This window comes from Natator depressus, chromosome 5 (assembly GCF_965152275.1).
Source record: "Natator depressus isolate rNatDep1 chromosome 5, rNatDep2.hap1, whole genome shotgun sequence".
Lineage (NCBI taxonomy): Eukaryota > Metazoa > Chordata > Testudines > Cheloniidae > Natator > Natator depressus.
Window position 1 is genome coordinate 76498344 of NC_134238.1, and position 24893 is coordinate 76523236.

General features: G+C 37.9%; 1 protein-coding gene across 1 annotated transcript in view; it reads left to right on the forward strand.

Annotated features, from left to right (window-relative positions):
- Window positions 1–19473, forward strand: part of SNX2 (sorting nexin 2) — a 56988-nt gene extending 37515 nt beyond the window's left edge. The window contains exons 7-15 of the mRNA XM_074953030.1: window positions 3886–3964; window positions 5153–5228; window positions 6466–6579; window positions 6816–6909; window positions 13251–13456; window positions 14609–14752; window positions 17851–17931; window positions 18062–18133; window positions 19111–19473. Coding sequence (XP_074809131.1) covers window positions 3886–3964; window positions 5153–5228; window positions 6466–6579; window positions 6816–6909; window positions 13251–13456; window positions 14609–14752; window positions 17851–17931; window positions 18062–18133; window positions 19111–19161 — 917 coding nt within the window. The 3' untranslated portion in view covers window positions 19162–19473. The remainder of the gene's footprint in view (window positions 1–3885; window positions 3965–5152; window positions 5229–6465; window positions 6580–6815; window positions 6910–13250; window positions 13457–14608; window positions 14753–17850; window positions 17932–18061; window positions 18134–19110) is intronic.
- Window positions 19474–24893: the final 5420 nt, after the last annotated feature.

Sequence of the window (24893 nt, forward strand, 5' to 3'; positions counted from 1 at the left end):
CAGCTTTCCAGCTGAATTTTATAAGTATTTAAAGAAGTATTAGTATGTCCCTTGAGAGATACCTTCAGTATTATTCCATTAGGGGAGGGCTTCCATAACACATGAAAGAAGCCGCTGTTATCCCTAAAGTTGGAGAAGACCTTACCTTGTGCTGCTCTTATAGGTGCATATCACCGCTGAATCATGACAAAGATTTTAGCAAACATACTAGCTAGCAGATTGCAGGCTATGCTCTTGGTTTGTACAAATCCAGATTAAATTGGATTCACTAAGGATAGACATGTGAGACAATATTCTGATAGTGCTTGGAATCATCTATAATGCCAGATCAAAAAGAGATCCTTTCTTTTGTTATCACGTGATGCAGAGAGAGCTTTTGATAGAATAGAGTCGAACTCTGTGTCAAGTCCTGTCCCATATGGTTGCTGGCCCTCAGATCCTTAGATGGATAACTACTCTTTATATCAGCCCAAAAGCATCTGTGTGAGCTAATGAGGTTAAATCTCCCCTGTTTGAATTACGCAGAAGAACTTGGCAGGGATGTCCATTGTCTCCCCTTTTTTGCACTGGCAGTGGAGATTTTGCACAGAGAATAAGGAACAGTGAATTTATCACTGGAATAGAACTTGCAGGGACACAGCAAAAATAGCTTTATACACAGCTGATGTAATACAATTTTTCTCTGAACCAAATATTTCCCTAAAATTAGTTTCTAAAGAAATCTGTTACTGCAGGAAAGCATCTGGATTTCAGATTTGGCATAATTTACTTTAAATGCTAGCTATAAATTTGCCAGACTCTGGGATGTCATTCCTTCCAAAAATATTTAGGTACTGATGGGTAACAAATTCTATAAAATACCTGGGAATTCAACTCTCAGGCTAGAAGAGCTCTCTGATTTAAATACTAAGTCCCTAGTACTACAAATGAAAAAAAGATCTGGAGTGCTGTGGGAAGTATGCAATTTCTTGGTTAGGAAGAATAGCCACAGTCAGAATGAACACATCGCCAAGGATATCTTTTTCTTGTTTAAAATCTTTTTGTAATCCTTCTAGGAAAAAAAACTAGCAGAAATACAGAGGACGTTAGAATTTATATGGAGTAAGGGAAAAAAGAGAGTGAGCACTGGTGCTTTATATAGGCCCATTAAACAGGATGGACTACCTGTTTGAAATATTCTGTGGTATTGTCAACAGTTAGCTCAAAGCAGTTGTGGACTGGGGGACTCTGACACAGCCAAACTGGGTCTTTATTGAAGAAGAAAATTGACAGTGAAAACATCGATATGTTACCAAGCATTAATAAAAAGTCACACCCTCCAGAAATGTATATACATCTTTTAGCAAAGACTACTCTGAATTTGAAATAGAACTAGAGAGAAACTATTTTTCCTCTCCAGTGATGCCCATTACAAATAATCTGTTTGAAAATAATCCCTTGTTAATCCAAATCACAAACCAGAGAGTTTTACAGATTGGGAGAGCCATGGAATCACAGAATCATAGAGTTAGAAGGGACCACAAGAGTCATGTAGGCTAACCCCTGCCAACGTGCGAATTACATATGGTTGGCCAGCTATTCGGTAAAGAAACTTTTCTAACATACTTAGAAATCAAAACTAACTTTAACTGGCCCAGTCCCCCATTGTACCAGTACTTTCAAGTTAGGCTTTTTTCCCTCAACTTTATAGAAAAGCTGTTTTATACAGAATAGAATAGAAGCTCATTTGAATAGAAGCAATGGTGTCTGATCAATTAAGGAACAGAAAAATAACGAATAGATATTACTTTTTCAGACAACTTTCCTAACCAAAATAAAGTCCATATATGACATGCTGGGAAAAGGATCTGGATAGACAAATTACTCTGGGTTTGAGCTTGAGATTGATTGTCCTCTTTTCAGTCTGTAGCATGATAAAATAGCATTTCCTTATCACAGCACGCAGGGCTTAGGGGCAGAGGTGAGATATTGGAGAAACTGTGGTGAAAGAGGAAATTTATATGCATATATAATAGACATGTCCAGTCATCGGAGAGTATCGGGATGACATTTGTAACTAAATATTCAGCAATTTGTGATGTTTGTTATCGAAGGATCACTTGGTAATTTTCCTGGGGCTTCCAAGTGGAAACGGTCATACTAAGTTAGTGGTAGCTTCTCATTTGAGAGAGGAAAAATAGTCCATCTATGTAGGAAGGTGGTGATTATGGAAAATTCACTCACCAACTGCAAACCAAGCAAAATAGAGGACAGGTACCTTAGGTATAAAGTTACCATGTAGTCAAAATTCAGACAGTGTACTCACCTGCAGTGGAGGAAAAAAACACTCCTGTCTAATTTTTTGAATGTTAACATTTGATACACATCTGCTCTGTTTAAATATATGTAATCAGAGCTCAATGTAATAAAATCACTAGAAATAATTGTCACTCAATCTAATACAATCACTAGAAGTAACATACCATAAGTGTAAGGATTGTCACAATATAACACCCTGCTAAAAAGAGACATCTGATGCTAATATTATTGTGTGTCTTTTTAAACAAAAACTCACTTCTGTAGTGATTGTTTTGTTTCTGATATTTACATGGCAAGGATTTGTAAGCCTGTTTACTTCCGAATTAGTATTTAAAAAAAAAGGGAAGAAAATACACTATATTCTCTGTAGAGTGTGAATTCCTAATAAGTTTCAAGTCATCTGACTTCTGTTAGATCACATTTATTAGGGCTGTCAAACGATTACAAAAATTAATTGTGATCAATCACTTTTAATTGCACTGTTAATAATAGAATACCAACTGAAATTTATTATAAGTATTTGTGGATGTTTTTCTACATTTTCAAATATATTTATTTCAATTGCAACACAGAATACAAAATGTACAGTGCTCACTTTATATTATTTTTTACTACAAATATTTGCACTGTAAAAAAACAAAAAAAATAGTATTTTTCAATTCACCCCATACAAGTACTCTAGTGCGAGCTCTTTATGATGAAAGTGCAACTTACAAATGTAGATTTTTTTTGTTACATAACTGCACTCCAAAAAGAACAACATAAAACTTAAAAGAACTACACGTCCATTCAGTCCTACTTCTTTTTCAGCCAATCACTAAGACAAACATGTTTGTTTACATTTATGGGAAATAATGCTGCCCACTTCTTCTTTACAATGTCACCTGAAAGTGAGAACAGGCTTTCGCATGGCACTTTTGTAGCTGGCGTAGCAAGATATTTGTGCCAGATATACTAAACTATTTGTGTGCCCCTTCGTGCTTCAGCCACCATTCCAGGGGACATGCTTGTATGAGGTGAATTGAAAAATACTGTTTCTTTTGTTTATCTTTTTTACAGTGCAAATATTTGTAGTAAAAATAATATAAAGTGAGCACTGTACACTTTGTATTCTGTGCTGTAATTGCAATCAATATATTTGAAAATGTAGGAAAACATCCAAAAATATATATATAATAAATTTCAGTTGGTATTCTGTTATTGTTTAACAATATGATTAAAACTGCGATTAATCACTATTAATTTTTTAATCGTGATTAAATTTTTTGAGTTAATGATGTGAGTTAACTGCGATTAATTGACAGCTCTACTTCTTATAATTGAAATTGTTTTAAATATCCAAAATGTTTATCAGCAGCTGTGTACTTGATTTCAGAAATTTGTCGTTTGGGAATTTTGAGAAAAGCATACTGCATACAGTATCCATTATCTTTCTCTGTATGCCTTGGTGCTGATTTTCATGTAACTTTGACTTTAATGCATAACATTCAAGTGAGCTTTAATACCTTTATAGTTCTAAGCACATCAGTTATGTTCATGATTGCCTCATGGTAATGTAAAATCAATATCACATAATTTTCTTCAAAGGCATGACCAAGGTTAAAGTAGGCAAGGAAGATTCATCATCTACAGAATTTGTAGAAAAAAGAAGAGCTGCACTAGAAAGGTAATATATGTATTTATATTTACTGCATTCCCCTAGTATATTAATATACTAAGTAGGCTCTGTATGCCCGGTCTGCTCCAGCAGCTTGTACAGTTCTTGGGCTGCTGGATCAGATCCGGACAATCTGAATTTTCTGACTAAAGTATGGCCAATTAATTTTACTTCTTAAATTCAATTGCAACCTTAAAAAAAAAAAGGAAATAACAAAAAAGACTCTAAGTTGAACACCATATTAAAGAGACTTGAACAAGAATGATGCCTTAATGATTATGGCAGGACCAAGCAAACCTAGATCATCCCTGATAGGTTTTGTCCAACCTATTTTTATAATATAGATGGCATTGTTCATTTATAGCTACACTGCATGCTGCATAGTAGTACTGTAAGTCAGAGCCAAACATAACAGGTCCTTGCCCTAAAGGGCTTACGTGGGTACTGGCAGAAAACAAAAAAACACAACCATGGGACAAGACGGGACATATAGCACGAGACTGTTGTTCAAGCAGCAATAGATCTTTGTGTTCCAAGAAAAAGCAAAAAGTAAATTTCTCAAAAGAAAGCAAACCTCAGAGCTGTGAATTCATTCATCAGTTACTGATAACTTTACTCATCAAGGGATGAATCTAAATTTGGTTGCCTTCCACTGAATGCATCCGATGAAGTGAGCTGTAGCTCACAAAAGCTTATGCTCAAATAAATTGGTTAGTCTCTAAGGTGCCACAAGTACTCCTTTTCTTGGTACTGCTTAGGTTTCTTGGCTTTTCTTTAGTGTACCCATGTCTTCCCATTTTCAGTTGCTTTGGTTTTATAACATTCTCTTCTTGGTATATGTAAACAAGACTTCTCTTACTGGTATTTCATAATAGTTGTTGGCACAGGCAGATAACCAAATGCTGGGTGTTTGATATCAGCTTGGGTTTTTTGGGGGGTGGGAGTGGCGAGTAGCAAGATACTAAAACATGATTGTAAATCACAGCAGAGAGGTAAAGGATTGAAGGGGCATGGAGACTGACCTATCTTCTAACCCTTAGAGGTGATTCCTCCACAACAGGGGGCTTGAGCATATTGGCAGAATGATTAAGGGAAGCTTGCACTGCTGCTTGCTCTGTGAATAAGGACATTTCCAGTGCTGTCAGGAGCACTAAATTTTTTTTAAGTTATCTAATATTTTATTTTTTAAAATCATAGGTATCTACAACGAACAGTAAAACACCCAACCTTGTTACAGGATCCTGATTTAAGGCAGTTCTTGGAAAGTTCTGAGGTATTCAAGGTTTTTTGTTTTTTTAAGTTCTCCTATTTGTTCTCTAGTTAATAATGGTACTTTATACAAGGTAATATATATTCTCATCTTTAGATATGGAGACTTAGTCCCATAATTTCCTGTGCATTAATATTAGATTATACCTTCAGTGTGATAAAATGGTTCAAGGTACAAAAACAATGGACTACAGAGTCTCTTGCCTTTACCTCTTATTAAAATGTAAATTAGGTCAGTAATGACTCCGAAGTTACCTGACTGCTCAGTAGTTTATGGGAAATAAATTGGTCTGCCCAGCTCCTGATGGACAAATGTCCAAGTCACTAAAATACACATGGCACTGCTGTTGGCTGCTTTCAGCAGAGAGTTGAGGGATTAAACTGGCATGGAAACATAATTATCCTCTCACCTGTAACCCCTGAAGTCAATGTTGAGGTTTGTTGGTGGGGGTAATATGGAGAAGTTTTGCACTGCTGCTGGTCGTACTATATCTGTTCTGCGGATAGAGGACTTTGGTCACCAGTGCTGTCACTCTAGCACATTTCACAAGCATTAAATAACTTTAAAAATCTCTATATAAAACAACAATCAGTTTTATGGATGCACATAATGTATCTGCTGTAATACTTGTCTAATAAGCCCATGTCATTATCCTAGTCATGTTACCCCTACCATACCTAAAGAATCACATCACTGACAAGTGCATCATTACTGGGTAACTTAAATATTAATTCTCATGACATTCCCGTGTGAGGTAGGTTTCAAGACTTAACTTATATTTAGAAATTAATGTACACAAACACAGTGTGCTCTTTTGTACATGACCAAGATATTGTCTAAAAGATTTTCATAATGTATTGAAATATTGTTATAGCATCTCAATGTATTTATTGTTTTGTACTATATCTAAGCTTTTCTGTCTGTTTCTTTAGTAGCAGTTTGCTCTCTATAGCATATAGGTGGCCAGTTAGGGCCTTTGGCTATTTTGTAATAACTTTTGACAAATAGGGTGTTTGTTCCATCTAAATGTAAAGGTACAGAAGAAAAGCAAATGGAAAGTCTGTATTTTTAAGTTTTCCTCTGAGAATGTAAAAGTAGTAAATTTGAGAAATTAGGTTCTACTATATTGAAATGTATGAGAGTGAAGAAAACACTACATCCTTTTCAGTCCCTCTTGTGCCCAGTTAAACCTCCAGCCTTTTAACCGGTTTGTTTGCCCTTATTTGTCATTCAATTCCAGCTGCCAAGAGCAGTTAACACCCAGGCTCTGAGTGGAGCAGGAATATTGAGGATGGTGAACAAGGCTGCCGACGCTGTCAACAAAATGACAATCAAGATGAATGAATCGGATGCAGTAAGAGCTGATTTTTTTCTACTTGAATAACGAGACAAATTAATGAGACTCAACAATTGCATTTTAAGGCTGTAGGAGTAGAAAATGGGATATTAATTCACTTATTGGCTTGGGTTCTCAGCTGCATCAGTTGACCACCATGGTTGTACGTGGTTAATTTGTTCCTTTAAAACAAGGAATGTAGTTTGTTGTGGTAACGTAATTTGTACTGCTTGGTTTTTTTCATCTTTTGCCAGTGGTTTGAGGAAAAACAGCAACAATTTGAGAATCTGGATCAGCAACTTAGGAAACTTCATGCCAGTGTAGAAGCCTTGGTCTGCCACAGAAAAGGTAGGGTTTTTTTTTAATGTGGGTGTTAATTTCAGTGTTCAGGAGTTAAAATTCTTTATTAAAACAAACTATGTCATATTGGTGTTAAATTGAATTTTACTATAGACTTGCAACTAATACAAGGTAAGTTAGCCAGAGACTCAAAGTATACTGTGGTTTAATACAAAACATACACTAACTTTCCAACTTAAAATTACCTTTATTTTATTTAAACTTTATCAAACATTTAGGAACTTCTTTTGTATCCCTCAACTTCCATTTTATTATCCCAAATGTATACAATTCCTATTATACCCATTAAAGAGGGAATTTTTAAAGGTTGCTATATTGATTATACATTGGATTCTTTTCTCAAGAAGACTTGTTTGATTAGTACAAGCTTTGCACGAGTGAACTGTCTGCCTCTGATGGTACAAAACATGGGTGATACACAAGTTTATTCTACAGGTGATTACCAGTTCTACTCTTAACAGTCACCCTTGCAGGTAAAGCTAAAGCAATTACAAAGGACATATTTGTTTTAGAACAAGGTTGCAGTTTTAACAGTTGATGCAAAATGACTATAGGTAAGATAGGTCAAGAAATGCTTTGTTGTGCATCCTGTATGTCTTATGTGTAGTTTACAGTGTAAAAAGCAAGATTATGAATTTACACATTTAAACAAAACGAGAATAAAAATTATTATGTAAATCTATGTGCAACATGGTCAGATAAATGCTGCTGTTGAAACTAACCCTTGAATTAAGCCAACTTTATTTTGAATAAGTCGTCACTGCATTTAATTTGTCTCTTTAAAAGTAAAAATTGTCAGTAGCTGATTTTTTGTCTGATCAAAGTGAATGGGATAGAGAAGGGATAGCTTAAACCATTGCATTTTTTTAGCCAGACAGGTTTTTTTGTGTACAGGGCTTAATAGTGCTATAGAGTATCAGTTTTAGATTATCTGCTATGTCTCCACAACAGAAAGATAGAAACATAACCTTTTTAAGAAAGTAAAATCGTAGCTTACAGCACATTATAACATTTGAGAATGCAGCAAAACTCCAGATAGATGTGAAAACACAAAATACAGAATCTTTGTCCCTTAACAACACACTGGAAAATCCTTTAATGATATGTATTCTTCCTCATGCATCCCATAACGCAGGCCCTGTGCCTGCCTGACCTGCTAGTTAGGCCTGCTAAGAAGAATAAACAGTGGTGTCAAATGGGAAAGGACTTTATTAAACTCTAAGCAAACATTAACAAGTATCTACTTAGCATGCTAAGTGACTGAAAAATTGGTAGACTTCAGTTTCAAAACTTTTACCAAATGCACACTACTCCCTGTGCCAAATTTCAAACTACAGTCATTTTGCTGTAACCCTATATTTAATAATTTTTCCACACTTGGAAGTGTGGAATTTTATCTTAAATTGCTTTCCTAAATCTCAAATGAGATTTTGCTCATGTTTTAAAAATTAAAAAAAAAAAAAAAAAAAAAAAAAAAAAAAAAAGATGTTGATCTTCAGGCAGAGATGGCGTTAAAACTTCAGTCCTAAAGATAGATATTTCAGGATGCTATGAACACATGAAAATGGAAACTTACTATATAGGGAGTGTGATCAGTGGCTGCTAGAATTGCAAATAACTGCCAAAGAGTTATTTTTTGAAAAAGCCATAGATACATGTATTTATTTAAATACCTGAAAAGGAGGAGGAAAACTTTAAAACTAAAGTTACAAACATTTGTTGTCATCGTTGGCCTTATTTATGTGGTGCTGCTTTTTACAATCCATTGTTACCTTAGTTATAAGTTTTGTCAAGTTTCCAAATGGATTACCTGTGACATAAGCTAACATGCACATAGGCAATTGTTTATCAAATCTTGTTTGTATGAATTAACTCAATACAGCAAGATTATTAAAAATGATTTGCATAAAATTAAACATGAAAATTAAACATAAAAATGTGTGTAAGTATTTTTTGAAGATAATGTTGAAATATCTTTTATTGGATTCATATTATGCTACGAGTAGGTCATCTTTCATATATTGATGTAAGTGCACCTAATTACAAAGGTGCCACCCACGTGATTATGGCAGCCTTTTAAAACAGAAAACTGACTTGCCCATCCTTTACCATGAGAAGATTAGAATTGGGGGTGGAGGGATAGGAGGAGGCAGTGTGTATTCTGCAGCAAGTACCCTTAAACTCAATGTCAGTGTTAATTTATTCTCTCGTGAAATAACTTCATTCCTTTCCACCCTGTTTCCAAACATGTGCATCTGTGCTTCATAGTTGAACATTCTTATTGATATAAAACTAGTAAAGACATATTTTCAGTTGAGCATTTTTGAGCATAAGTTTTTGCTTTCTTCTCCAGGCAGCATGGCTCCATTCACTGGGTCTTTGTTCTTGCAGTGTTGTCCAGACAGCCTAGCTCAGAACTTCCTTTTCCCCCGTGTGTGCCAGGGAAGTGGGGAGCATAGCCACACTCAAATACACATTCCCTAGTTTCCAAGGCCTCAGGTGATGCGCTATTCTCCAGGCAGCTTATTTTACCAATTAAGACTTTTGGTTCCACCTGCTCCCTGGCTATATGCTGGACTCTGGCTCTGACCCCCTTATGCTCTATTGCCTGGCTCCATAGAACTGTGCAATGAGTGTGCACTGTAAGCCAGGTAATTGCCCTTTGTGGGAAAAGCTGGAGAGTGAGAGGAAGCTGCAGCCGGGTCAGGGAGATAGAGAGCAAAATGTGGATCACCTGGCCTGAGCAGATAGTGACTTCTGTGGTCACAGAATCAGTCTGTGGGACCCTGAGTGAGGATGAAAGATAATACCTCTCAAGTTATTGTTTTGGGCTGTCTACACACACAAAGACAACAGTCCATGGTTTTTAAACTCAGTTCACTATTTCAAGATTTTTCTCAAAACCATGAAAGCTAGAAACTTATTTTTCAGTGACAGCTGGGATTCTGGAGCATAGTTCTGTAGCAGAAGGTCAGTTTGACAGAATACATTAGGACACAGATGATAATCGAAGATATTTTTTACTCATAATTCAGGAGTAGAATTTTACAAAACAGGATTACAGGATAGACACAAGGGCTGGCCTTCACAGGCCAGTGGTTGGGCATTTGAGCCTAATGTTTTTACCGTTATCTTGAATTTTGTTTTGAATTTTAAATTTGGAGTTCTAGGATCCATAACTGTCTCTCAAAAAATTGAATGTTTTATCTTCATCCTGATTTGTTTGCTTAAGAGAAATATTTGAATTTATACAGTTCAGGCCAAAGCACAGAAATGGAAACATTTTAGTTTCCTCACTTTGTCCAGCCCCAGTACTTAACAGTTTCTTCCACTTTGAGTTATATACTTGATCCTGATACACCATGCTCATTGATGTGAGTTTTGCTGCAGAGAAAGGGCAGTACTTAGCCCCCTGCATATGGTTATTTCTCAGTGCCTTGTTTTTGTTCTCGCTATATATGCTTTTTTTTCTCACAAGCTTTGGAAAGGGTAAGTTAAAAGTGTAGATATATTTGCAGAATTGTATTCAGGTGGAAAGTTGAATTACTTTAAACACAGGCCTATCTCTGGGGAACATCGGTGGTCTTGTCTCAAGAACTTTTATAATCTTTCCTTTCTAATGGGTAATTTATAGCCTCATTATAAACTCTAGGAAGAAACCAGAATACTACTTACTTACTCCTGGGGGAATTCTGCACCTAAAAATTCTGCGCACAATATTTTAAAACTCTGCATATTTTATTTGTCAAAATAACACAATATAATCATGCCAATTTCAATTATTTTGGTAACGTATTTCAAAATACCTGTCAACAAGCATATCTGTAACGATACAGACAAAAAAAAAATTCAGAATTTTTTTTGACAAAGATTCTTCACTAGGCATATTAATATGGAACTTTGAGTAATTGACTTAAACTACAATACAGAAATGTATTTCCTGCACCCCTCAGAAGCAGTGCAAAAGCTTGGGGGAGTCGGGGGTAAAGGAGGAGCTGAGGGAGAGGGAAGGAGCCTGAGAGTGAACCTGGAGGGTTGTTAGGTGTGGGTGGGAGAAGTATGGAACAGAGTTTATTTTGTGGGGGGGATTGTTAGGGAGTTGGGGAGCCTCCCTTGTGCAGACCCTGGGGCTAACCCCTACCCTCTCGCATTTAGTCAGGCACATCTGCTCCTGTCTCCGTGTGTCCCTGCAGCTCCCTCCCCCATCCCCATGTGTCCATCCAACCCCTCTCTCCCATCCCCATGTGGCCCTGCAGCCCCCCTCCCATTCAGTCCCATCTTAATGCTGTCTCCCCAGTTGTTCCAGAGCCCAGTACCAGGTTTACAATGGCTCCGGTGGCACCAGGCCCACACTTGGAAGGGGCCCACAAAGGGTTAATCCAGCCCTGGCCACAGCCCAGCAATGTGAAGAGTCAGCAACTTCCCAGGGATGGCTGAAACAGTCAGCAGCCCAGGAAATGAAGCGCGCAGGCGCAGTAGAGACTGGGTGTTGCAGGGTGTACTGGGAATTGTAGTTTGTATGCCTCTGTGTTCTCCTAGGCCCTGGAACCTGCGTTGCCAGCTGCACTACTCGTCCCAGAATACCCTGTGCCATGCTGCCCCAGCAAGGAAATGGTCTGGTTCAGAAAGAAGGTTCCTGGCGCTGATGCCGCTGCACCCTCCCTCTCTCATGGGGCACAGGATGGTGGCTCCTGGCTTGCTCCCCCACCCCGAGTTTCCCCTGCTCTCCTGGGGTGGTGGGGAGCTGGGGGCAGCTGCGGTGCTGTGACTCCCAGTGTGCAGCCCCCTGGCAACCCTGATGCCCGGCTGCGGGCTCCTGGGCACGGTCTCTACCCTGCAACTTCGTGGCATGGGGGTGGGGAGTGGTTGTCTATGGTCCCCAGGAGCAGGAGGGGCGGTGACAGCAGGGCTGGGCAGTGCTGGCTGCCACGCTCCCTGCCAGTGGGAATGCCCAGAAATCCCCCCTCCCACTCTGGGGAGGGGAAGGGGTGCAGCACAGTTTGGGGGAAAAGGGGCAGTTGTAGGGCAAGTCCAAGTGCGATGGGGGAGTTGGCGGAGACTCGGTGGGGCGGGTAAAAGAAGCAGAGTATGAAAGTGGGGGTTGATGGGGCAGAGGGCGAGGAGAGTCTGGGTTGAAGGTGGAGGTTGGGTGTGGGGTGATGGAGAGAGTCGGGGTTGAAGGTGGGAGGTTGGCTGAGGGGGGGAGGGGCAGTAGAAGGGAGGGACATGATAGCCCTGGGGTGAAAGTGTGGGGGGCAGTAGCAGGGAGATTGAGAAAAGCCTTTGTGTGAAAGTGGGGGTTAGTTGGGTGGAGTGTGGACAGTAGGAGGGATGGGAGAAGAGCCCAGATGTGAAGCTTTGGGTAGGGGTTTGAGGCTGGCTTGTGGTAGCCTTTGTGGTAAAGTGTGCATGCGTCTCTCAGTGGCCCTTTCTCCCTGCAAAAAATGGGCACCAGCAATTTTCCTCCCCACACTCCTCCCCAGTAGTTTTACTATTTCACTTGAAGTCATGAGGAGTGGTGAGGCAAAGGGAGAAATAGGGTAAAGAAACTAACTCTTTAAAAAAGTGCAACTCCACTGACTGCTACATTCGGGCTTAATATGGCTCATAAGTGTACTAATTAAGCACTTATGTTCAGGGCCCCAAGGAGGCCCTGAGTGTTTAAACAAAAAAGACAAAACTAACAAATAACCCCTTCCCTCACAAACCAAATTCGAGAGTATTCTAGGTATATGGATGCTAGCCCAGATTATCGAGTGGAGGTCTCAATCAAGTGTGCCTTCAGATATCTCGTTTTGTTTTTGAATAAATGTTTTCATCCCCATCCCGGCAGTACCGCGTCTACTATGGCACCAATGGCACCGTCGCGCCAGGCCCACCTCAGAAGGGGCCCATAACAACCACATGGGGGTCCACAAATATGTTTGACACCGGGGTCACAAAAGCTTAATCTGGCCCTGCCTGAGTCCATGCCCCAGTCTGTCTTCCTGCTCCCCCCGCCCCCCCATTGGCCTTTCTGAACCACAGTCTGAGACTACCCAGCAACCCCATGTGCCCTGCTCCATCCATCCCGTGCCTCCTTACCTGGCCCCGCTGTGAGGAATGCAGCCTCTTCGCCTCCCTCTCCACCGGCTGGCTGTCCTCTCTTCTGGCTCCACAGCAGACCTTGATGGGCGAAAGGTATAACTGCAGCGTCTCTCCAGCAGAATCTGTATTCTTGGAGGGGAAAAAAATCTGCAGGGGGACATGAATTATGCACAGTGGTTCAGATTTCCCCCAGGAGTAACTTCTGAAAAACTTTCACACTGAATTTTACTCTTGTCTTTCAGAGCTTTCAGCCAACACAGCTGCCTTCGCTAAAAGTGCTGCTATGTTAGGTAACTCTGAGGACCACACTGCTTTATCTAGAGCTTTGTCTCAGCTGGCAGAAGTTGAGGAGAAAATAGACCAGTTACATCAAGAACAAGCTTTTGCTGACTTCTATGTGTTCTCAGAACTGCTCGGTGACTACATTCGTCTTATTGCTGCAGTAAAAGTAAGCACTGTTTTAAAAATGTAACCTGTTTATCTTGCTGCAAGATAGGGTTTATGTTGAAGGTCGCAATTTCTTCACAGGCTAAGAATGCATGGGCAACAGAAGGGAAAATAAATGCAAAACTGTTGCAAGGAGAACTGTGACTTCAAGCTAGCACTGAAAATTGCTAGGGAGACTCCCCTTTTTCCAGTATTGCGGCATCCCACTCTATAAACTGTTGTGTAGTGTGGATTAATCAAATTTGGGTTCTCCAACATCCCAAACATTGTGTAAACTTAAATGGAGAATTTATATATGTGAATGATAGTCCTAGGAAGTATGTTTATTGTATAAGGACATTGTACTGTTCAGCATGGTGTGCTTATTATATTCAGGTACAGAAAATATTAACTTAGTGGAACATGAGTTACAGGGCTGTACTTTTGTCTTAAAGATTTTTTTTTATGTGCCTGGAGGCCTTAATGTGAGATGCCAGAGATGAAAAAATATCTATTGTAGCTCTATTAGGACTTTAAAAGCATTGTAGGAGTGTTCAGTGAGGGTGTAAACTGTGCTATCTGGTACCAGTAGCTTTTGATTACTTGTTGGGGATGTAAGAAAGTGTTTCAACAGTAATTTATCTGGATGTATCTTTCAACATTTTATCAGAAGTTATGTTTTGGTTTAGAAATTACTTTAAGCTTATGAACACTTTTAATTCTTACTACTTTGATCTGTTTCCACTAAAACATATTACCGGACAGCTGAGTGGCCTATAAAAATGAAATCAGTGGTCTAAATGCAGATTCTAACAGATTAGTATTAACATACTAGCCATCCATAATTGGCAGCCTTGTCAATGGTCTTGGGAGAGAGAGAAAGGACTGAATGGGTATAGAGAGTAAACTGTATGTTCCCAGGAGATGGCCCCTTGCATGTACTCCTTAGTATGTAGATATAGGGAGGACTTCATTCTGCAGTAGTCAGATACTTTTTCATAATAACTGTATTAGAAAAATTAAGACAGTTGGATTAGGAGACATTTTTAAGATATCTGATGCAGAGTAGGTCTTACTCAGTCATTGTTCCTGTTCTTTAATTTTACAGCACATTGTCATAGTTAACATGATACTAAAAAAATAATAATTTTCTGTTGCATTATTACTCTTACAGGGTGTGTTAGATCATCGAATGAAATGCTGGCAGAAATGGCAAGATGCTCAGGTCACTTTACAGAAAAAACGTGAGGCTGAAGCAAAGCTCCAACTTGCCAACAAACCTGATAAACTGCAGCAAGCTAAAGATGAGATAAAGGAGGTAATCATTAAGTTGAACGCCTGACTACCTATTTATATTCTGAAGGCCTAAATTTTCCATTGATTCATTCATCAGCATAATGCACTACTTTTATATGGATTTTTATTTTTAAATCACTTACACATTTGCTATTTTCCATGTTTACTGAAATTGTTAAAAGGAATGGTATTAATTAAATATAAATTGTGCACAATTGTTACACCAATATGAAATCTATAAGGCGCTTTTATTCCGTCTTACAGAACGGGGAGGGGAACAAAAACACGGAAAAGTTCAAAAACATTCTTTACTGATTGAGTCAGTTTACTTCTATGCAGTTAAATGACTGTCTTCTGGCTTTTAAAACTAAAGTGTATCACTTAAGTAAATTTAAAAAGACTATTTGAAAACTATTTCCGTGTTTTCTTTATTGGTGCAACATTTACACCTATATATATATACACACACACACGTGTGTGTGTTTGTGTGTGTGTGTGTGTGTGTATGTGTATATATATGGTATAATTTCAGTAAAAGTTCTTAAATATAACATGTTGAAGTTTGTCATAATTTATACACTTTTTCTGTCATGCTTCACCAAGGAAATTGAAGAGGTAGGACAATTTTTTTTAAATTTGAATTTAAGACACATACTCTAAAGAGCGTGTACCAACTTTGTCATCAAATTGTGGGAAAACATCACTGCATAATAGAGCTTAAAATCTTCACAGTTGTTTTGTTTGGCTGCTTCATTGGTCACTAATCACAAGCTGCTTTGTCCTTTCTGCACTTTCACAGTGTTTTGTATATTAGACTTGAGGAAGTTTACAAATAGAACTTGGCCTTCTCCACAAAATATTATACCACCCACTGGCTCTCGTGTGCTGTTGACTTTTAGGAGAATCATTGATTGTCCACAGATTGTCTCAATGGCTGCTGGACAGTTTGGTGTTACTGCCATGCACAAACTCAAAACAGTGAATTGTAATTACCAAAAAGAGGAAAAAATCTATGCCCATTACACCAAAAAAGATGTTTAAGTATTCTATTGATTTTACACTAAAGGAAATGAAGGACAGGGCCGGCCTACTTGGGCCCAAAGCAGGATTCCTTTTTTCCTACTAGGAAGTACTCCTCCACAGGAGAAGGATTTGTTGCAGAAACCACAATTCCAAATATTGATGATTTAATTTTAATCAGATTATTGAGCCATAGTCAAATAGCTAAAAGCCACTCCAGAGTGTGGATTAATAGTCCTTGTTAACTTCCCAGGCATGAAGCCCACGAGTGGCAAGATCATCACTTGTGTCTCAGCTCCTTTATACCTGGTAAAGGGGCTGGAGTGGCATATAGGGACCCTAAAAGCTCCGTTTCCAACCAGGGAAGGATTCCCCTGGAACTGTAGAAGATGGCTGTAAGATTGACTTCCATTGATTCCTTCTCTTCCCCCTCCATCCCCCCACCTTTAGTATAGAGGGCATGCTGAGCACAGGGCTGGCAGTGGAAGATCTGTATTGGAACTGGAATACAGTACTATAGAGATTCTAGGCAGTGCTGCAGCCCATAGGTTAGCTCAGCTGTCATAACTTGACAGGCCCCCAGGCATGCCTAAGGGCTTGTCTGTCTGAAAAGCTAGTGTGCAGCAAGCTGGGGCTCACTAGCATGCCACACACTAACTGGTCATGTGGACCATGCTACCGCGCACTAGTGTGCATTGACCTAACACAGCCAGTTACTGTTCAGCATGCTAGTGCGTTATAGATTTACACTCCAGCTTTGTGTGCACTAACTTTTCATCTAGGCAAGCCTGCCTAAGTTAATGCCAGGGGGTCTCTCCAGAGCAGCCCAGGAGAGGGATCGTGCAAAGGTGGCTCAAAGCCAAATACCCCACTGTAAGCTTTGAATTCTGTAGTGCACCTCTTAGAGGCACAGCACAGAATCTCCCCTAAGGTGTACATCAAAAGCCTACTGAAGCACGTCCTGTTGTGGCTTATTGCTTATTCCATGTCAGAATGGGCATTTGAACAGTAAAGATAGGGGAAATTGGAATAAATGTACTTAAATGTTAACTTTTTTTTTATTTTGCTGTATATCTCCAGCTATAAAACTATTCAAGCATTGTTCCTTGATGCAAAATATATTGCAGTGCATCCTTTGCTAAGTACTGAATATCACCTTTTTTATAGAATTATCTGGGGAGAGGGAATAGTATTTTCCTGCTGGCAACCTAATATAGATTGATCTTACTAAATTTTTGGTATGTTTGACCTGTTGGTTGGTTTATAAGATGATGATTGTACCAGGCAGCTGATCCCCATGTTTCAGTTGCACCTTGAAACTAAATTTGTCAATCTCAACCTCTGAATGTTTCTTAAAACCTGAAGCCTCTTTGTATGAAAGTGTAATAGGCTGCAAGCATTGAGAATTGCAAGCCTTTTTCTCTATCTTCTCAATTTACTATCAACAGCAGCTGTGCACATTGTATCTCAGTTTGTGCAGGGAAGAGAGCAGATTCTGAAAACTGGCTACAGCAGTTATGGACAAGGTACCATACCTGGCAATGCTGTACGTTGTGCAGCTGGAGCTTTCTCCATAAGCTAGGAATAACTAGTGATCCTGAACCAGGCTGTATGTGGCAGTGAAATATTAATGGCGTGCTACGAAGTATGACAACTTAAGGTTTTTAAAAGTAACTTTTTAGGTAATTTAGTTTAATTGGATGCTCCTTTTACAGGCAGTGCCATTAAAGGTTTCACTAAAGAACGTTTTAACTGATATAGGAAGAGTTTGCTGTGAATAATGGGCTCTTACTAACAAGTCTGTATAATTAGCTCTAAAGAAGCTATTGTTAAATGACAGATTTTTTTTGGCATTCCTCAGTGTAAAATATAGTTGGCTTGACATGCCATTAACTTGAGTTTCCCTAAAATGTTGCTCTGTCAAATTTAAATTAAATACTCTTACTTTTCAACTCCAAGCAAATAGCATTTTGTTGAAATAAAATGCTTTCTCTCCTTAATTTGTTAGTGCTGGTAAACTATAGATAGAACTGTCTACTTATTCTAGGTATGTGAATGAGTAACATGAAGTCTTATCTGTGCACGTTTTTCCTTTGCCAGTGGGAGACAAAAGTTCAACAAGGGGAGAGAGACTTTGAACAGATCTCCAAAACCATACGCAAAGAAGTGGGAAGATTTGAGGCATGTATACCTGTTTTATAAATTCAGTGACAATCTCATTTGTTGTAATGATCTAATAGCAATATGGCATTCTAAAAAATCAGTTATTTACATTAATCTACCAGAATTAATCTGTTTCATTTATTAACAGAAGGAACGAGTGAAAGACTTTAAAACTGTTATTATCAAGTACTTAGAATCATTATTGCAAACACAACAGCAGGTAAGCTAAACTTTGCGGAACTCATTCCATGGGTTTCATTACTAACCTAATATGAAGCTCTGACTGAGAATTTTTCAGTTATAAATGGTGTTAGTAAAATTTAGTAAAATTAAAAACTGCCATCATTCTAGGTTGGATTGGGAGGGTTAGGGAAGAAACAGAACTTCACTTTTTGAATACTGGTGCTGTCTTTCATCCATGTTACTGCTGGTAACTTTTTTTTTTAAACTTCCCTCTCTCCAGTATGTTTACGGGGGGAGAAAAATGCTCCTAATCTTGTTTTTTCTATCACTGATTAACTGAAGTAATTTATTTACATGTGGATGGGCTATAGAAAGTTTGCTTTTTCTTGAAACAGCCACATTGGGCTTGTATGCAAAAACTATAAGATAATATAGGTACTCTCACTTAAGACACTCGTATACTTCGTAATCTCAAAAGTAAATTTGGAAGTATGGAATTTTTTTAGTCATAGAGTGAAGTGTTTGTAAATTGTTATGGGAGGGGTGTGTATTTTAGTTTTAGAAATTGAGTGTTTGGATTTTAGTGTATTCACCTGACAGATACAAATGCTGAATGTCAAACAACAGTAAAATTACCTTAAGAGTGGGTTCCGTTCCCATGTGAGTAATGTATAAATGCTATTTCGGGCGGAAAACCTTCTTTTCCGTTACATGTAACGTATCGTAATCCTCCGTCTTCCATCAATCCAGATTCTTTCCAAGTCTCTCACCCCATCACGTTTGCTAGAAGTGGAGTGAGAAATCTCCCTAGAGGAGAGCTACATTTGTAAATATATGCATGCTTATTGTGTAAAGACAAATGACTGAAGTGTCAACTTTTAGAGATTACCACATAGTAATGAATGGATTTATGTAAACGTTACTACCTGGTGCTTTCCTGCAATTGCCATGTTGGCAGAAAAAATGCTTTTGGAAAATGCTGAACTTTTTTTTTTTTTCTTCCTTTTCCCCAAGCTGATAAAATACTGGGAGGCATTCCTACCTGAAGCCAAAGCCATTGCCTAGAAAGAAGAATATTCCAAACCAGAAGACACTTTGGATGTTTGTCCCGGTTAAGCTAAATTCCACAGTGAAATCACTTTAAAATCATTCAAATAAACCACTATATATTTTATGAATTACCATGTCTTTTTTTATATAATACAGCATTTTATTAACAAGCTGCATGTCCTGACCCTCTTTGAAGTGGACTGTGGCATGATATTCTGCAATATTTTGCTGAATTGAACACTGTTGTGTCTTAATACTTGCACTAAAATGTGCACTGCAAGGCCAGAAAGTTGCGATATTTTTGTTCTTTACAATACAATATGTTCTGTAGTATGTTTACCTGATCTTTATTAAACAAATTTAATTGCATTAATTAATGTTCACTTACACATTCCTGTACAAAATCATGATTTTGTGATTACAAAAATAAAGGGATGTACCTTGTGAAACATTAGTTATACATTATTTTTACCTTCATTTTTCTATAACATTAGTAATTTTCTAGATTACTTAGAAGTAGCATTTCTAGTAAACTGGAGATAGAATTTTAGAAACCACTGACGGGAACTGTAGTTCTAAATTAACTATTTTTAAATGAAAAGTTGGTACAAGGAGTTAAGTTTCTGTACACTAGCTGCCATGGCAGAATTAAACTTAAATGGTAAAAGGTTATGAAAAACATTTTATTAGTGTTCTTGGAAAAAACACTTTCTATTTTGCCAACTTTTAAATCCCACTCCTTTCTCATTTATTTTTGAAACACTTATTTGCCAAGATGATGGATTCTTAGCTCCTTCTAAAACTAATATGATCAGTAGAATGGAGACTGTCCAGTGGTGATGGGGGCAGGTGTAAATTGGATTCTTTTTCCTGAAAATAGAGTATCTTGATAATATATGGTTCCCTCATCAGAGAATATCGCCTACCTGTTCAGGTACTACAACCACACTGTCCTGATGAAGTTAATCGAGATCAAATCGCAGTCTGATTATCATGTATCTTCTGAGACTGGTTACGAGGGGAAAATCTCTTGTTCACATTAATATTTTGATAATCACAGGGATGGGGCAGGGAACAGGAAAAAGCACATAAGTAGTTTAATTGGGAGTGGGCAGTAATAAGTTTAGTATGTTACTTAGTTTTTTTAATAAGGCTATAATTTTTTATTAGAAAATTAGAGAATTATCTGCATGGAGAATAGATTTTATTTGTGTAGTCTGCATATCTACGCTCAAGTTTTAGTATTTTGCTTATTATGTTTGAGGTAGGGGTTTAACTACTGACACAGAAGACATGCAAACTATTTTTGATTGGTGGTTTTGGTTCCGTTCAAGTTATTTCACTAGTAATAGCATATAGAACTGCTTGCTTTTCATTTCCAGAGTAGATGTTTTAATGCTAACAGTTCTGTCAAATGATCACGAGAAAACTGTGTGCATTTCACTACCTCCTACTTAACTAAACTCTGATTATAATCATAAGAATGCTATAGACTGTGTATCAGGCCCACAAATTCACTTAGTCCATACTTGGTTATAAACAAAAAGCAATATTTTTATAGTTTGCATTCTTGAACAAAATGAATACAAACACTTACTGTTTTTTCTTCTCAGCTGATATTTCCTGAATCAAACACAACACAGGGAAACGCTGTAGCTGAATTTTCAGTAGTTGAGCAAATTGCATCACTTCACTATACCCTTATCTGAGCAGACCCATCAGCATTATTGGGAGTTGAGGAGAAAATAAATGGGCAAAAAACGATGAGACTATGCACTTAAAGAGAGAGGTACCCTTTGTGGCCTGATGTTTGGCTTTTTTATAGTATTTTAAATCCAATCAAGTCAGTAAGAAATACTAAACTTTAAATTACTATCTCATACAAGGTTAGAAAATCCACTTACATTGGAGAGAGTCCAGAGAAGAACTACAAAAATGATTAAAGGTCTAGGAAACATGATGTATGAGGGAAGATTGAACCTCTGGACTAGATGACCTCTCAAGGTCACTTCCAGTCCTAATATTATATGATTATTTGGTCTACATAATATAATTAAGGGCTAACTCTCTCATGTAGTGCCAGTACATAAGATAATCTTTTCTCTGAGAAGCTTACAATCTAAAAATTACATAATCCCTTCTTCTTAACCATGTCTGAAGTAATACACCTTGACCGTCTCCCATGGTGGGGAGTTGCTCACAAGTCTTCTGTAACTTTAACATCTAGGCTGAACTCCTTTCTGTGTAGTGTTATAATAAATACCTTTTCACTAAACATTTTTCCCACCTCCTCTCAGCATCTTTTAGTAGCTTCAATCTTTGCATGCCTATTAATCCCAAGAGTTGTACAGTTTTTACTGCCCCTCTTGTGTGTTCAGGCTTTTTCATATACATATTGAACTTGAAGGTTTAGTTAGAGATGCATTTGATATTATTCTAACATTCTAAGAGCCATCTGTTTGGCTTTATAGTGTCATCTCCCTAGTTCCATGATCAATATTATACAAGTATTTTTTTCACACTAATATCCAAACTTCATATTTAGTCTACTAGCCCTGGGTCAGTTGTAGTTGTGCAACTTTCCCAGTTTGTATCTGTGTACTGAATCGCCTGTCCTTGAACATGGCTGTCTGTTCTAAACTTTCCTGGTCATCTTGCATTAGTTGTCTGAGTGTATCTTCTGTTGGCTATCCATCTGTCACTTTTTGTTGTTACTTGTAAATTTTGATTTCTTTTGCATACCTGTTCTACTACTGACCCCTATGGAATTTCACTAGATATAACACTCAAACTTGGAGGATTTATTATGGGTTACTGTTCCAATTTATAATTCAGACTGTATTTTTTATCCAGTTATATCTCATTTGGCTTTTATATAGCAGCATATCATGTTTGGTGGTGGTGTCCATGTAGTAATTTTCATCCTGATAATAGACTGCACTTATCTTGCACCACTGAATAATTCCCCTGTACTCTGCCCACTAATCTACCTTTCCCACAGTTGACACTGAAACTTTCTAAATGTATTGGTTGTATGCATTATAGGGCCAGCATTGTCTTCCTTCTGTGTTTGTACAACACCCATCGGAATGGGGCCCCTGCCTTATTAGGCATTTAGGCACTACCACATCATAAATATTTAGTAATATAAAAGAGGTAGTATAAATTTTATTTAACACTCACGATGACTTTGACTTTGCCAAACCTGAATAATCTAGTCATTCCAAACAGATGCTGATCAAGCCTTTATAACAAATTATTCATAATATTCTCATGTTACAGGAATGTGATAGAAAATAGTTTATTAAATTGTTGACTGTATCAAGTTAATAGAAAAGTTTAGTGTGCCAAACTTTTGTTGTCAGGTTAAATCCTTATTAAGTACTCTAATATCCTGCCTAGAATACTTTCCTTCCTCTTCTTTCCTGTGCTTTTTAAAAGCTTTCTATTCCGTCTGTATCTGCCCAGACACTTGAGTAAAGTTCCTTTGTCTTCAGATGGAAATAAAATAATGAACTTCTTAGTATAGTTACCCAGTATGTAATGAATTTGATGGCTCAGAAATACACTGGTTTGTCTCCAGCTCTGACAGGAATCGGCTTCCTCATCTGCTAGCTGGGATAGAAGAACCTATTTCAAAGACTTGGACTATCCATGGTGTGCAGCTGCTGCCCAGTTAACTGAGACATCTGCAACCCAAGTGTTCCCCCTTTCACATAATATCTGATGTGGAGCTGGTTGAAAACTTTCCAACCAAACGTTTTCCATTGGAAAATGCCGGTTTGACGGAACCCAGACTGGGGAATGGTGGGCTCCCTAGCTATATTTTTCTTTTATTATACCAATTTCAATAGGAAATTGCTGGTTACCGAAACAATTAGCAAACCAATTTTGATAGTAATGGCCAATTATCAGAATACCAATCATCGATTTTATGTAACAAAATATGAAATAACCTAAAATAATAAATAAGTCAGAATGCTTTGTCATGTCATAATATATTAGCTGAAATATTTCAACATTTATTGTAAACTGATATATAAAAACACAAGTCACAGATAGTAAAATCTAAACTGTTTTAGTAAAAACAAAACTTCAGACTTTCCTGTAGAACAGGAATTCTAGTTTCCAGCCAGCTCTAGCCTGACATAATATCTGGCGTATGAAGTCCTGCTTTCACTGTACAGGATTGCACTAGAGTAGACCTCAGCCTTTCATTAATCCAAATTTAACCGCAAAAAAAATCCAGCTCCAAATCAGATGACCTATGGGTCCATAAGCAAGCCTCTACTTTGATTTTTAATAAAGGAAATAGTTATTCTTAGCCCTAGCGCTTCAGGTGTAATTCAGGAGACCAAAGGATAGTGCTGGGTCCAAATTAGAGCCTCATTTCTTTGCTGAATACAAACTTGTATTGTCATCCCAAAGTATAAGGAAGCAGCTAATTAGTTGTTTTCTTAATTTCTTAATGAAAATCAGGATTGGACCAATAAACATACCTTTGAATTACTTGTGGCCATGACTCATCGAAAGATATGGGTGAACCAGTACAATACAGTTTGCAGATATACCAGCTGGAACACTAGGTCAGTCCTGTGCTTGAATGAGGTCCGTAATGTTGACTTCATTAGCACAGCCAGTTTGGCTAAATTTCTTTCTTCCCAGGGCCAAGAACTCCCAAAAGAATTTTTTAAAATTTGGTTTAAATTCCAAGACATGACTAGGAGTCTAAGGAATCTTGCAGAAGGTCAGGAGGAGAATGTCCTCTGACATCAAAGGGTGAAGGTTGTAAACAATTATTTGATCTTTTTAATTATCTTCCAAATTTTCAGACAACTTTATGTGAAAATCTGACATGTCCACTAACCAGCTGCTGCTTGTTGTTATGGTATTTTGCTATAATTTGTTTCCCAGCCTTAAAGTTTGGCACAAAATTCTGTGATGTTGTCCAGGAAAAATAAATTGAGACTTAAATTTTTGGTTAAGTCAAAGCCATTTTATTTTGTTTGTTTGTAATGCTTGGAAATAACACACAAAGGAGTTGCAAATGGGACACGTTTCAAACAGCCAAAGACAGCAGCTTTTTGAATGCTTTCTGACAAGACAGCACTTTAACGATTGTTTGGATACCTGCCAATTTTTTTTAAAGTCCTTTAAGACAAATTGTCAGGATAGACTTGAGACAGTTATCCTGCTGGTTACATATAAATCTCTCATGACCAGAAATAAAATACTGAAAATTGTATGAGGCAAAAAACATCTAGAATTTCATATACCCAGATTATACTTCAGTACAGAAGAATTTTTGTGGTGGTTTTGCAGGCAGCAGGGATTATAGTCATCCATCCGTGTGGTCCCTGCTACTGTGCACTAAAAGTTCCATTGTGTATTTTGACATCAGTTGGACCTGCTGGGTCAGAACAGTTGATCAAAATACTGGGCCTTGTGGGAGTGCACTCAGAGACACCAGAATGGAGACAGAGATGCAACTAGTCTGTAAGTGACAAAACTTACTCTACTCCAAGCCAAAAGTTTGTTTGAACTGTTGAGAATAGCTGAGTATTCAGTGCTGTGAATCAGTCATTATTATGAACCTATGACCAAGGGATGTTTCTACTTGGCATGATGTCTGAAACAGATTTATCAGCAAGGGATTTCAGTTATCCAGACAAAAGATCTGGCCAATATCTTTCTGCTGCTTTGCCTCGAGGCTGAAAAAAGACATGCGTATTCCTAGCCCACTGCAG